Source organism: Mustelus asterias, chromosome 5 (genome assembly GCF_964213995.1).
Source record: "Mustelus asterias chromosome 5, sMusAst1.hap1.1, whole genome shotgun sequence".
NCBI classification, from domain to species: Eukaryota; Metazoa; Chordata; class Chondrichthyes; order Carcharhiniformes; family Triakidae; genus Mustelus; species Mustelus asterias.
The window spans coordinates 72,073,063-72,087,451 of NC_135805.1; the positions used below are offsets into that span (position 1 = coordinate 72,073,063).

Below are 14,389 nucleotides of genomic sequence, written 5' to 3' on the forward strand. Positions count from 1 at the left end.
AAGCAGATTTGAGATGATGACCAAAAGCTTGGTCAAAGAGGTAGGTTTTAACGAATACATTAAAGGAGGCAACCAAGGTAGTGGGCAAATGGAAAGTTGTATGGAGGGCATTCCAGAACTTTGGGCCTAGGGAACTGTAGGCCCTGCCACCAACAGTGAAGTGATTAAAATCAGGGATACTCCGGGGGCTGGAATTAGAGTACAAATACCTCAGAAGGTTATGGGACTAGAGGAGATTATGGGGCAAGGGAGGGTTGAGGCCATGGACGGATTTGAAAGTAAAAGGATGAGAATTTGAAAAATGAGGCATCATTTAACTGGGGGCACAATGAATGAAAGAAGTCTGAGCAAATTAGGGAATGGGCAGCAGAGATTTGGATGACCTCAAAAGTTCATGGAGAGTAGAATGTGGGAGGCAGGCTGGGAATGTCTTTGAATATTGAAGTCCAGAGGTAACAAGACATGGGTGAGGGTTTTAGCAGCAAATGGCTGAGGCAGGGACAAATTCAGGCAATGCTATGGAGATGGTCATAGTGATGGCAGAAATATATGGTTGGGAGCTCTTCTTCAGATCAAATATGAACCAAGATTGGGTTCAGTCTGGTTCAGTGTCAGACAGTTGTCAGGGAAAGAGATCATGGCTGGACTCTTATCACCGTTCACACCAGCGGGATTGTCCCCTCCCGCTGCGGTGAACGGAGATTTGGTTGGCCCCCAAATTCTCTGACCTCGCTGCAGCAGGAGCGTGGTGTGAACGGCAGGTAAGATCGCGCCCGGAGTTTGTGGTGAAGGGGCAGAGTTTCTGTCAAGAACCGAAGGAAATGGCTTCAATCTTCCAACTATCTAATTGGAGGAGATTTCTACTCACTCAATACTGAATACCTGACTTGTATTCTCTGACCAATTAGAGACAGTGGAGGAACTGGGAGAAGTAGCTAGTTGTCATCAACGCTTATATGACAATTGGCATTGTGTTTCTGGATGGTGTTGTAGATGGGCAGCATGTAGATGAGAAAAAGGGGTGGGGCAAGGATAAATCCTTGGGGAAACAAGAGGGAACTGTGCAGGAATGGGAAGGGCAGCCATTGAGGGCAATTCCCTGATTAAAATTAGATAGATAATAATGGAATCAGGTGACTACAGTCCCTCCCAGCTGAATGATGTTGGAGAGGTGTTAAAGGAAGGTAGTGTGAACAACTATGTCAAAGGTCGCAAGTGTTTTTTAAATTCATTCATGGGATAAGGGTGTCGCTAGCTAGGCCAGCATTTATTGCCCATCCCTAATTGCCATTAAAAAGGTGATGGGGAGCTGCCTTCTTGAACTGCTGTAGTCCAGTGCATTTAGAGAGCGAGTTACAGGATTTTGACCCAGCAGCAGTGAAGAAACGGCGATGTATTTCCAAATCAGGATGGTGAGTGGATTGGAGGGGAATGTCCAGGTAATGGTGTTCCCAGGTATTTGCTGCCCTTGCCTTTCTACAGTAAGAAGTTTAACAACACCAGGTTAAAGTCCAACAGGTTTATTTGGTAGCAAAAGCCACACAAGCTTTCGAGGCTCTAAGCCCCTTCTTCAGGTGAGTGGGAATTCTGTTCACAAACAGAACTTATAAAGACACAGACTCAATTTACATGAATAATGGTTGGAATGCGAATACTTACAACTAATCCAGTCTTTAAGAAACAAAACAATGGGAGTGGAGAGAGCATCAAGACAGGCTAAAAAGATGTGTATTGTCTCCAGACAAGACAGCCAGTGAAACTCTGCAGGATGAATGAACACCGCTCGACAATCACCAGGCAAGACTGTTCTCTTCCTGTTGGGGAACACTTCAGCGGTCACGGGCATTCGGCCTCTGATATTCGGGTAAGCGTTCTCCAAGGCGGCCTTCGCGACACACGACAGCGCAGAGTCGCTGAGCAGAAACTGATAGCCAAGTTCCGCACACACAAGGACGGCCTCAACCGGGATATTGGGTTCATGTCACACTATCTGTAACCCCCACAGTTGCGTGGACCTGCAGAGTTTCACTGGCTGTCTTGTCTGGAGACAATACACATCTTTTTAGCCTGTCTTGATGCTCTCTCCACTCCCATTGTTTTGTTTCTTAAAGACTGGATTAGTTGTAAGTATTCGCATTCCAACCATTATTCATGTAAATTGAGTCTGTGTCTTTATAAGTTCTGTTTGTGAACAGAATTCCCACTCACCTGAAGAAGGGGCTTAGAGCCTCGAAAGCTTGTGTGGCTTTTGCTACCAAATAAACCTGTTGGACTTTAACCTGGTGTTGTTAAACTTCTTACTGTGTTTACCCCAGTCCAACGCCGGCATCTCCACATCTTGCCTTTCTAGACAGTAGAGGTTGTTGGTTTGGAAGTTGCTGTCTAAGGAGCCTTGGTGAGTTCCTGCAGTGCATCTTGTAGATGGGAGACTGCTGTCATTGTGAATCGGCGGTGGAAGGAGTGAATGTTTTTGGAAGGGATGCCAATCAAGCTTTGTCCTGGATGGTGTCGAGTTTCTTGAGTGTTGTTGGAGTTCCACTCATTCAGGCAAGTGGTGAGTGTTCCATCAGTCCTGACTTATGCTTTGTAGGTTGTGGACAATCTTTGGGGAGTCAGGAGGTGAGTTACTCACTGCAGTATTCCTGGCCTCTGACCTGCTCTCTTGCCCACAGTATTTATACAGCTAGCTGAAAGATGAGGAGAGATAGTTTGCCTTTGTCACAGTCTCATTGAGAAACAAACATGATTTTGATAAGAGGCTGTTCACCACTGTGAACATCTTACTGAAGGGATTCAAAAAAGAGAAGCACGAATTAAAGAGGTGACAATATTACTCAAGGATTTTGGCAAGGAAACAGAGTTTGGATATGAAGCGACAGGATTGAAGGGTTAAGGGTTGATCTCTTAAGGAAAGGCATGATGATCGCAGACTTGAAGGAGGGACAAAACCCAAGGATAGAAAATCATTAACAATACCAAGAAGGGAAGTTGGGTGATCAGTAACTTAGTGGGGATCGGGTCACAGACAAGAAGAGCTCAGAGGTGGCATGAACAGGGATAGGAGAGAAACTAAAAGAAAGATACAGGGGGTGACAAAAAAAATCCATGGCCTCCTCAGGCTTGTTGTTGCAGGTGAGAGTGGAGAAGACAGGAGGAAAGGGTTTAGTAAGATGGTTTACAGTACATTAAAGAATTCTGGGGTTGCCTTTTAGACTAAAGAACCCCTTTCAGTGCACACATTTAATAATTGACAAACATAAAAACAGAAAAGGCTGGAAAAACTCAACAGATCTGGCAGCATCTGTGGAGACGGAGTCAGAAACAGTTAATGTTTTGAGTCTATGTTAATAACTCAAGACTTTTACTGCGACTACAGCAGACTTGAACCAAGTCTATTTTCTAACAAAATAGAACTCCATTCTCGATCCTTTGTTTCTACTTCGTAAGAAGTAGAAATAAAACTATGTCAGTGTTCTTTGGTAAGTAAAGAGCACAGTAACATTGTGGTCATATTACTGGGCTGGTAATGCAGAGGCCTGAGCTAATAAACCAGTGAACAAGGATTCAAATCCAAACGTGGTAGTTTGATCATAGAATCATAGAATCCCTACAGTGCAGAAGGAGGCCATTCGGTGCAGACTCGATCCCACCTAAACCCTAACCCCATAACCCCATATATTTATCCCACTAATCCCACGAGCCTATGCATCCCGAGACACTAAGGGGCAATTTAGCATGGCCAATGCACCTAACCCACACATCTTTGGACTGTGGGAGGAAACCCGGAGCACGCGGAGGAAACTCACACAGACACAGGGAGAATGTGCAAACTCCGCACAGACAGTAACCCCAAACTGGGAATCAAACCTAGATCCCTGGAGCTCTGAGACAGCAGTGCTAACCACTGTGCCACCCAGCTGAATTTAAATAAAATAAATACTAATGCTACAATGTCCCGACACAGAATCAGAGAGTCAATGCTGATTATACTGGTAGAATTTCTGGAATTGAAAGGAGGTTCCCTTACTACCTCAGAATGCTAAGCAACCAAACCACTAACAGTGCATATAGGGCACTCACAATTATTAAGATATTAGTGTATCTAGTGGAGATAGCCACATTTTGCATTTATAACTACTTGCACCCCACTCACCCACCCCACCCCTCACCAAACCCAGTTACCCACCACCCCACCACCACTATCCTTCCTCATCTAATTATATCAAAAAACCCTCTATTCCCTTCTCCCACAATGCATACCTAAGCTTCTGCTTAAATATTTATATTAGAATAGAATCATAGAATCCCTACAGTGCAGGAGGAGGCCATTCGGCCCATTGAGCCTGCACGGACAACATTCCCACCCTGGCCCTATTCCCGTAAGCCCAAGTATTTTACCCACTAATCTGCCTGACACTAAGAGGCAACTTAGCATGGCTAATCCACCTAACACACACAGCTTTGGAGTGTGGGAGGAAACCGGAGCACCCAGAGGAAGCCCATGCAGACACGGGGAGAACAGATAGTGACCCAAGCTAGGAATTATTTATATTATTTAAATATTATTTATATTATTTACCTCAATTATACTCTGTGGTAGCAAATTCCACATTTTCACCACTTTCTGGGTAAATAGTTTATTCTAAATTCCCTACATCTAAAACATTAAGATGTATTTGTATGCCTTGCACTTGCAGTGGAATATACTGCCAACAGGTACTCAACCTTTTTGAGCTGCTCCTCCATTCCTGGTATTAACATAATACAAGCCACTCCCACTCCAAGCAGCAGAAAGGATGCGAAGATCAAGCGAGTTACTGTTGAATTCTTCCCACTTGGGCAGCATCCACAGAGAAGACATGGTGCACTGCCACATAAACAGGGTATCTGCAAAGAGAGAGAAAAGAAGCAATGAAACTGTACCTCCATATAAGCAGATCATGAAACAGGTATTTAGTGTTGGATATTTTCTTCCAACTACTTATAACATGAATGTTTGAGGGCAGCATAGTGGCACAGTGGTTAGCACTGCTGCCTCACAGCGCCAGGGACCTGGTTTTGTTTCCTGACTTTGTGTAGAGTCTGCACGTTCTCCCCATGGGTTTCCTCTGGGTCCACCAGTTTCCTCACACAGTCTGAAAAATATGCTGGTTAGGTGCACTGGCCATGCTAAAATTCTCCCTCAGTGTACCTAAACAGGCGCTGGAGTGTGGCGACTAGGGGATTTTCACAGTAGCTTCATTGCAGTGTTAATATAAGCCTACTTGTGACCAATAAATAAATAAAATTGACATTGGGCATATAAGTGAAATGTATAATACTGCACAGTGTATGCAAGAAATAACTTGAATAGTTTTTATTTTTGTATCAATTCTCTCTCCTTTATTAATGATATGGGATTATTTTCAAACATTGCTGAAGTGAATTTGGATAAAACATTGGCACTACAAACAAGTTTTTTAAAAAAGTCTTGGAACAGTTTACAGGGAGGAGGGGAAGGTCATGCGAACATGTCGTGATTCTCCACAGCAATTCATGTCTGGGACTCTCCAATATGTTTGCAATAGTTTTGACCGATAACGATAATGGGAGTTGAAGGTAATCAAAGGCGTAGACAGAAAGGTATAGGAAGATTGCTGGTCTATCAGAAAAAATAGAGAAACAAAATTTGTGTAGGTTTTTAAATTGTGAAATTTCTGAAAGCGATTTGGTATAGGTTTTTTTGCAAATAAAAAGAAAAAGGGCATTGGGAAACAAAAGGAAAATGGGCCCAACTGAACGAGGCTTTCAGAGAGATGGATCAAAATCTGTGCCGTAAAATTCTATGGTTCTTTCACAAAGTATATTGAGGTGGGAAAGGGAAATCCGCTCATCAACATTTTTAAAAAAGTATTTTAAATGTCACTATGAAATCAACAATTTAAAAGAACCTGCATGCACAAAGATCGGACACCAGCTTGGCATTGCCATCATGCCATGATTTTGTCACCTCAACATTTTCAGCATGCTAATGCCAAACAAAAAGTATAATCCTGTCAGTGCAGGGTGGCATCAGTACAATTGAGAGCACTTCCAAGGAACCATTCTTAGTGTTTAGCACAACTTTACTTCATTTGTTTTCAACTGAAAACTTGAATAAGATCAAATACACACTAAAGTGCTAAAGAGCTCTGGTTAGTAGTTTTATGAACCCAAACAAAATGAACTAAATGGAATAATCAGCATGGATTTAGAAACATTAAACTATACCACAATAATCTACTGGGGTTCATTCAGCAACTAACTACTTGGAAATAATTCACTTAGAATAGCAATAGCATTTGCTAAAATGTCTAAATGTGAGATCGATTGGGACCACCATATCTTCACAAGCTGCACTTTTCTTTCAAAATTTCGAAGGGCATTGCATCATTTGAACACTTGTTTTTTTTTGCAAAGTACCTTTGGACTGGGAGCAAAATTGCCAAATCACCTGACCAGTGTGGTGCTTGAGGGGCAAAAGCTGTTTGCTTGCTTGCACTGCAATTATTTTAATTAAAAGGGGAGTGGGGAACAGGTTTAAAGGCAAAGATTTACTGGATATCATAATAAGCTTTAGGTTTTGGACTTTTGTTTTTGAAGTTAGTTGGGGCTGAACTGAGAAAGTTAAAGCTGGCTGGATTGCCTTTGCATAGCCTTGACTGAAATAAAGTCATTTGCAGTGTCCAGCTAAGCATCCTCAGCTCAGTGGAACTTGTCTGTCTTTGGAAATGTGAGAGGTTGAGACAAAGAGAACTGATCTATATTCTCATTCAAGCTGAAGCTTCATTAGTGAGAACCTCCAGACATTTACTAGGGTCAAAATCAGCCTGTCTTCACACATAGGAGCTCCAGGTTGACAGCATCAAAACCCTGCAAGCTTTATCCTTTATATTATAAAGCCTGTCCTCCAAAGCCCATCTCTGCAGAGACCCTATTTGTTCATCGTTTGTGTGCTGAGATATTCATTAAAAAGGAATAGATAGTTACATTTGCAGAGTACAATTGTGTACTAACCAGTTCTTGCAACTTGTTTTTAAAGAAGTTTTGTTTTGTAATAAATCAATCCTTGTGAGTTTATTGAAAGAAGCCTGGTTACAGTCTTTTATGCTGGGTACAACAACAACAAAGGTAAATAATTGGCTATTTTGGTGAGTAAATTTAACTTTCAAACTAATGGTGTGATCTACATAGTGGGACAAGATAACCTACACATTCCTCTTATCCCAAACATGACAGATCTTTTTTTTAAAATAGAAGCCAGGTGTGAAGTTACATTAAGTAGATGCCATTTATGGAAAGTAACCTGCAAACATATCAGCACAGATTTATTTGGGCATTGTTGGTTTTCACATCATACCCAAATTATATTGGGGGAAGAGGGGCACTTTATTATAGCACAACATTCTCTTGTGATCCAGAAATAAATAATACATTGATGAGCACTGATAATATATTGGAAGGTTGGGCAAATTAAATGTTTCTGCTAAGTAACACTGAATGTAATGTGGATCAATTTAGAGTAACATGCTGAGGAATAGGATACAGGCATTAGGGCCTGGATTTTCACCAAGTTCGCTTGACACGGAGCCCTTTAACAATAACAAGTGGGTCCCGCTTCCGGGATTCCCAATCCCATTCCTGTGTGTCTGATTTTCAGAGTGCCTTTAAAGGGTGCAGGCTGGTTCCAGCCAAAAACCCACACCGTGCATGCCACATCTGGCTGGCTCCATTGCCAAGATAGACATGTTCTATTTCTCCACAATTTTCATGGAGTCAGGCCAGATTTTTAAAACAGCTGAGGTTCATGACCAAGAAGACCAAGGTTCTTGACTCCTCAAAGGAGTAGTGAACCATAGTCTGCATGAGATTACCTTTTAACGGTCCTCCTCATGCCCTCTCTGTCAAGCTCTGCCCTTTCACTCACCCCCTATGGCTGATGCACCCTATGCCGAACTATGCCCTTTCTATGCACATTGACTCATTGCACATTTCTAGAATCAACACACACCTATAATGTACAGTGGTATGTGTAAAAAAAGGCTTTGAAAAGTAGTCAATTCATAGCTTGCTCCTATGTTTGAAAAAACCTTCATTTCAAGTTAATGAAAGCGTCAATCATACTAGCCCTTTAAGTTATCAAAAACCACAAACCCTTGAAACCATTGAACTTCTGTAAACAAACATTGTGAAACTGACAGGAGAGATCAGAGAGCCTGAGCTGTGAATCAAGCAATGTTTCTGCTGGGAGGAGCTATTTCAACAAACTTAATGAGACTACATAGTCAGGCTTGGATGAGAGCTCAGATATCCAACAGAATACTATAACACCTGCTCTAAAACATTAACAGAGGAAAAAACACCATCAAATTCCAACAGAAATTTTTGCAGACATGGCAATTGAAAGATAAATTAGTTTATTTGCTCCTTTAATACAGCAAGGCATAATATGGCAACTGCCACCATAAATGTTGCATTAGAAGAATTCTAAGATGTTCTTGCAAAGATTAAATGCTGACCTATACTGAGGGTTTGCATAGGGGTATTTGTGCAATGGCAGACAGCACTCATGGTCATAATTATGGATAAGGAAAGCCTTTGTTCAACTAAATTAATCCTCATCCAGAAAAACACAGCCAATTACATTTTTTTCTTAAATGATCCTGAGGTTTTTGTTTTGTTTGCTGCCTGGAGGTCTATTCTAAATATTGATCAATCTCTGCATCAAAAAGAATTTCCTTTTTCAGTCTCAAACTGATCTTTAACTTTGAACTTATGTTTTTTTTCTCTAATCTTACAATGTAACTTAAATTAATATCCCAGATGTACCTTTTCATTTCCCATGTTGCTTTTGTATATTTCTAATACAAAAATCACACAAGTTTGTAATATCATATTCATCCTTTGGAATACAGCAATGAACAACTGATAGCAGCAGCAAACTCATTGTTTTAACATGATATTCTAGTGAATAATTCACATTTGGCTAGCCTCATTTAGAGATTTGAGATCTCACAGCCATCCATCACATTTGATCTTTCAAAATATATATTGTGACACCACACTCCCCCAAAGAAATCACCTCCCCAGTTAAAACAAGGTATTTTTTCTTATATATCACTTGGTTTATTTAACATTGCACCGTGTTAGCTTTTTCTCTTCAATATAAATACACATCCAAACACCCCCATTGGGACGATGGACCAGTCCTCCCAGGAGAGGGTCACACTGTACCTTGGAGTAGGAACTTTATCACTCCTTTATGCTAACTGAATTAAGCTCCTGATTTTTTTTGTTTTGGGTAAGATGATATATTTCTATTCATAAATTGTTGTTAAATACGCTGTCATTATAGCACATTCTTTGTGTGATAGCAAGAGGATTATTAGAAACATTGAAATTGGAGACTGGATGATGTCTGAACTGCACAAATGAAATTGTGTGAGGTATCACCATAGAAATGCCTTTTTTTACGAAGAACGAAAGCTTCAATTTGTAGAAATCTATTTTTTGTATAGTGTAGCCGAGCAACGAAGGATACTGAACCGGGATATAAGTTTGACTATGTTTTTACGATATGCTGGGCAGTTGTTAACTTATAATTCAAACTGACTTGAGTTAGAAAACACACAGGAATACAAGATTTGGGAGCAGGAGTAAGCCCTATGAGGGCCCTGCTCTCTGGGGAAGAGAATTACACAGACTAGAAACTGGTATTACTCTATGCACTGAACCAAGTTATGTTTTTATTATATCCAACAACAAGAATAGCTGTAATAAATGTAATAAAGTGATAGTTCAATACTGGAATACTCGTTTAGTGCTTTGTGTGGTATAGTTTACTCCTTCATGATCTGTTGGATGTAGTCTGAAAGCTGAATAAGCCATGAATGTAATTATTTGGTATCAACAGGAGAATATAATCATTAGATGAGGTGGTGCTAGATTTATTGTTCGAGCTTGGACTCATTGGAAGGATGTATAAAATCACAACAGAAATTAGTTAGCATTTTTGTACCTGATGAGTTATTTAATAATGATTGTACTTACATGAGTGATTGCGCTATTGTGCATTAAATCAAGCTTCACTCCTTTATGCTACTTCAACCCACACACAATCACTCACAGGCAAATACATCTCCCCACATCTCCCACCCATCTGTTGGACCGATGCACAAATATCTAAGAGCAATTAAAGGGAAACCAATCGTTCAACTAGAATTTTTTTAAGGTAGGCTCTATCTGCAGGTCCGAAAACAGTCCAATTTGCACCCAATCGAATTGGCAACTAGAGAGAGATTTGTTGCTGAAAACGTTGCATTTGCTGTAGTATAGTCATTTGACACAGTTTTCATAAAAGCCAAATAAAAATGTAAATATGTGAGGACCAGCACGATATCATCCATTCCCCCCCCCCCCCCCCACTGTAATGGAGACGTGTCTGGTAGCACTTCATCACCCATCAAGGTAGCACTTTCACGGCTTTAACGCAGGCGAGCATTGATTTACAGCTTGCCAGGAAAGGCTGTATCGAGTCAAAATGACATCCTTCAGCAGGCACATCTTTCACTGCAACACTCAACCCAGCTTCCTTCACAACTTGTCTATGGATGGGGTATGTGTGTGTGGGGAAGGGAGTGGCATCAAATGTGGGGGTTTGCTGGACATTTGGAGCAATGCAGGCACTTTCCTCCCCTGACCGGCTGTCAGCTTTTTAAAAAAAACAGAAAGCGATCTGCAATTTTACATAATCAGATCGAGACGGTTCGCTATTTAAAGGCCTCCATGCAGCATGACTCAGATCTGTATCACAAATCAGTGACATCACCGGGTCAGCACATCTAAAATAAACCTCATATCAGACCCAGGAGCAGAGCTTTAAACAAATCCTGTGCCCTTCCCCCCGCCCTAAAGCTACCAGCTGAAATACACAGAGGGAAGAGCCCCAGGCAGGCAGCAGTCAGGCTCTGGACACAAGCTTTACTTTCCCTCTTTGTTATCCGCTCTCTGTGCAGTGATGACAGAAGGCAGCCGGCGTATTTCTCCCGCACAGCGATCTCCATCTGCAGCCGGTTTGGGACGAGCGCTTTCGCTAAATTATCTGCGGATCACTGCGCTGGGTCTGTGCACCTACCCAGCTGGCTAACGAACAAACTCCAAGCACGGCTCCCATTGCCGCTGCTGCTGCCGCTCCGGCTCCTGGCGCTGGGAATGAGTGGAAGCCGCAGAGTGAGTGACAGCTTGTTTACATCCGCTCTCAGTCTCATCCCCCAGCCCTGATCCAGCAGCACAGCCCCTTCCGGAGCCGGCCAAGGCTCAGCAACAAACCTGGCAGCATCTTTTGTTACCAAAATGTGCAGAGATATGGTTCCCTCCTCGATACAAGTAGCTACTTTTTTTTTGCATTATTCCAATATTGTTAAGTTGCAAATTGTGAAATTAAACTATTTTATTGATGAATGTTGACTCTGCTGCTTTCAATATGCATTCACCAGTATCTCCAAAGCTGTCTCCTTTGTTGTGTCCAGAACCATTATAAATCCCGTCTCCTTTACAAATCCTCATTTTATAATAAAGCTCTTGCGACGCACATTCCTGCCACTTGAGCGAGAAGCTTAGAGTGGAGGGAGGGAGAGGGATGGCCTGTGTGGGTCAGGTTGGTGTCAACAGCACAGGGTCCAATCTTTGTTCCAGCTAAGGTGGATTTGGGACCTGCCTCCTTGCCCTACCAGAGGTGGAGGTTGTGGTGCTGTTAGTGAGACCTGCCTTCAGGCAGAGAACTCAAGAAAACAAATCTGCCTTAACAAATCCCTCAGTAGTTAGTCGACAGTCTCCTTCAGCACTACATTTGGGTGGAGATGAATCGGTTTATTCTCATCATTTGTTTCCTTTTGCCAGTCTCATGACATTGCATTTGTCCATTCCATTAATTGCGATTTGCCATCGAGCAGTCTACCTGTACAGATCCTTCTGTATTTGGTTTACCTGTTCTATATTTTTTGATACGCCTTATCTCAATTCATTCAAGGTTCTCTTCCTTTGCTCTCCCATTCCGGCAATGCTGTATTAACCATTTCCTACCTGTGAGCTCTATTCCCAGCTGTTTCCTTCTCCCTAAATTACTCCCACTTCCCCCTCATTACCACATTCCCCATTCCCTCAATTGCTATCCATTTCCCATTTCACTGGCATCCATTATTTCCTCTTTGATTGCCATCCATTTTGCTGATGACACCACCGTAATGGGTCGGATATAAAACAATGATGAGACAGAGTACAGGAAAGCGATTGAGGATCTGGTGAAATGGTGTAATGACAATAATTTCTCCCTCAATGTCTGTAAAATGAAGGAGATAGTCATTGGCTTCAGGAACCGTAGTGGAGGATAAGCTCCTGTCTACATCAATGGGGATGAAGTGGAAAGGATCGAGAGATTCAAGTTTCTAGGTGTCCAGATCACCAACAACCTGTTCTGGCCCCTCCATGCTGACGCTATAGCTAAGAAAGCCCATCAATGCCTTTACTTTCTCAGAAGGCTGCGATTCTCACCAGTTTTTGCTGTTACACCACAGAAAGCATCCTTTCCAGACGTATCACAGCTTGTTATGGCTCCTGCTCTGACCAAGACCATAAAAAACTACAAAGGGTCATGAGTGAAGCCCAGTCCATCACGCAAACCATCCATTCACTCTGTCTACATTTCCCGCTGCCTCGGAAAAGCAGCCAGCATAATCAAAGACCCCCACGTATCCCGGACACACTCTCTTCCACCTTCTTCCAACAGGAAAAAGATACAAAAGTCTGAGATCACATACCAATCAACTCAAGAACAGCTTCTCCCCTGCTGCCATCAAATTTTTGAATGGACCTACCTCGCATTAAGCTGATCTTTCTCTACACCTTAGCTATGAATGTAGCACTCCATTCTGCACTCTCTCCTTTCCTTCTCCCATGTGTACTCTATGGACAGTATGTTTTTGTCTGCATAGCACACAAGAAACAATACAGGTGGCAATAATAAATCAAATCAAATCATTTCTTTCACACCACCAGCCTCTGCATGCAAAGCATAATCCTCCGCCATTTTCACCAACTCCAGCGTGATGCCACCACCAAACACATCTTCCCTTCACTCCCTCTGTCAGCATTCCGCAGAGACCGTTCCCTCCGGGATAACCTAGTCCATTCCTCCACTATACCCAACACCTCTCCCATCACCCATGGCATCTTCCCATGCAATGGCAGAAGGTGTAACATCTGTCCCTTTACCTCTTCCATGTTTACCTTCCAAGGTCCAAAACACTCATTCCAGGTTCAGCAGTGTTTCACTTGCAACTCTCTCAATTTGGTCAATTGCATTCGCTGCTCCCAATGTGATTTCCTCTATATCGGAGAGACCGAACGTAGACTGGGTGATTGCTTTGCTGAGCACCTTCGGTTTGTGCATAATCAGGACCCTGACCTTCCCATTGCTTGCCATTTTAACGCATGATCCTGCTCCCATGCCCACATGTCTGTCCTTGGCCTGCCTCAATGTTCCAGTAAAGCTCAATGCAAACTGGAAAAACACTTTACAGCCTTCTGGTCTCAACATTGAATTCAACAACTTCAGATGATTAGCTCTACCCCACCTCGATCCCTTTGTTTTCATTTTATTTTATTTTTACTGTTCTCTACCTTTTACCATGGCACGGTGTCACAGCGGTTAGCACTGCTGCCTCAGCACCAGATTCGATTCCTGTGCTTGGGCCACTGTCTGTGTGGAGTTTGCATGTTTTCCCTGTGTTTGCATGAGTTTCCTTTGGGTGCTCCGGTTTCTTCCCACCATCCAAAGATGTGCAGGTTAGGCGAATTGGCCATGCTAAATTCTCCCTCAGTGTACCCGAACAGGCACCGAAGTGTGGTGACCAGGGGATTTTCACAGTAACTTCATTGCAGTGTTAATGTAAGCCTACTTGTGACTAATAAATTAACTTTAACTTTAGTTTCTTTATTGCCTTTCTTTATTTTTCTTCCCTCAACTCTATCCCCCTATTTTATCCACCCCTTTCCTTATTTTTTCTCCCCCTTTGCTTCCCTTTTTCCCAATTTTACCTCTCTCCCACCCATTCCCCCTCCCCCCACATCTTCATCTGTCACAGCTTACCCTCTGATTTCAACTTCCCTGTTGTTTGACCATTCACACCTTCTCGTCTCTCTGTGGACTGCCATTAGCTGCCTTTCCCCTGGTTTCTGTGGCTATGACTCATCTTTCATTCCCTCACCCTGCAGCATAAATATCTCCCACTTTCTATGCCTTTTAGCTTTGACAAAGGGTCATCTGGACTCGAAACGTCAGCTCTTTTCTCTCCTTACAGATGCTGCAGGACCT

At 42.4% G+C, this 14,389-nt stretch overlaps 1 protein-coding gene across 1 annotated transcript in view; it reads right to left on the reverse strand.

Moving 5' to 3' along the window:
- Nucleotides 1-11,311, reverse strand: part of serinc1 (serine incorporator 1) — a 36,776-nt gene extending 25,465 nt beyond the window's left edge. The window contains exons 1-2 of the mRNA XM_078212740.1: nt 11,153-11,311; nt 4,726-4,887 (exon numbers count right to left, since the gene is read on the reverse strand). Of these exons, the coding sequence (XP_078068866.1) occupies nt 4,726-4,887; nt 11,153-11,191 (201 nt within the window). The 5' untranslated portion in view covers nt 11,192-11,311. The remainder of the gene's footprint in view (nt 1-4,725; nt 4,888-11,152) is intronic.
- Between the last annotated feature and the right edge of the window lie 3,078 nt (nt 11,312-14,389).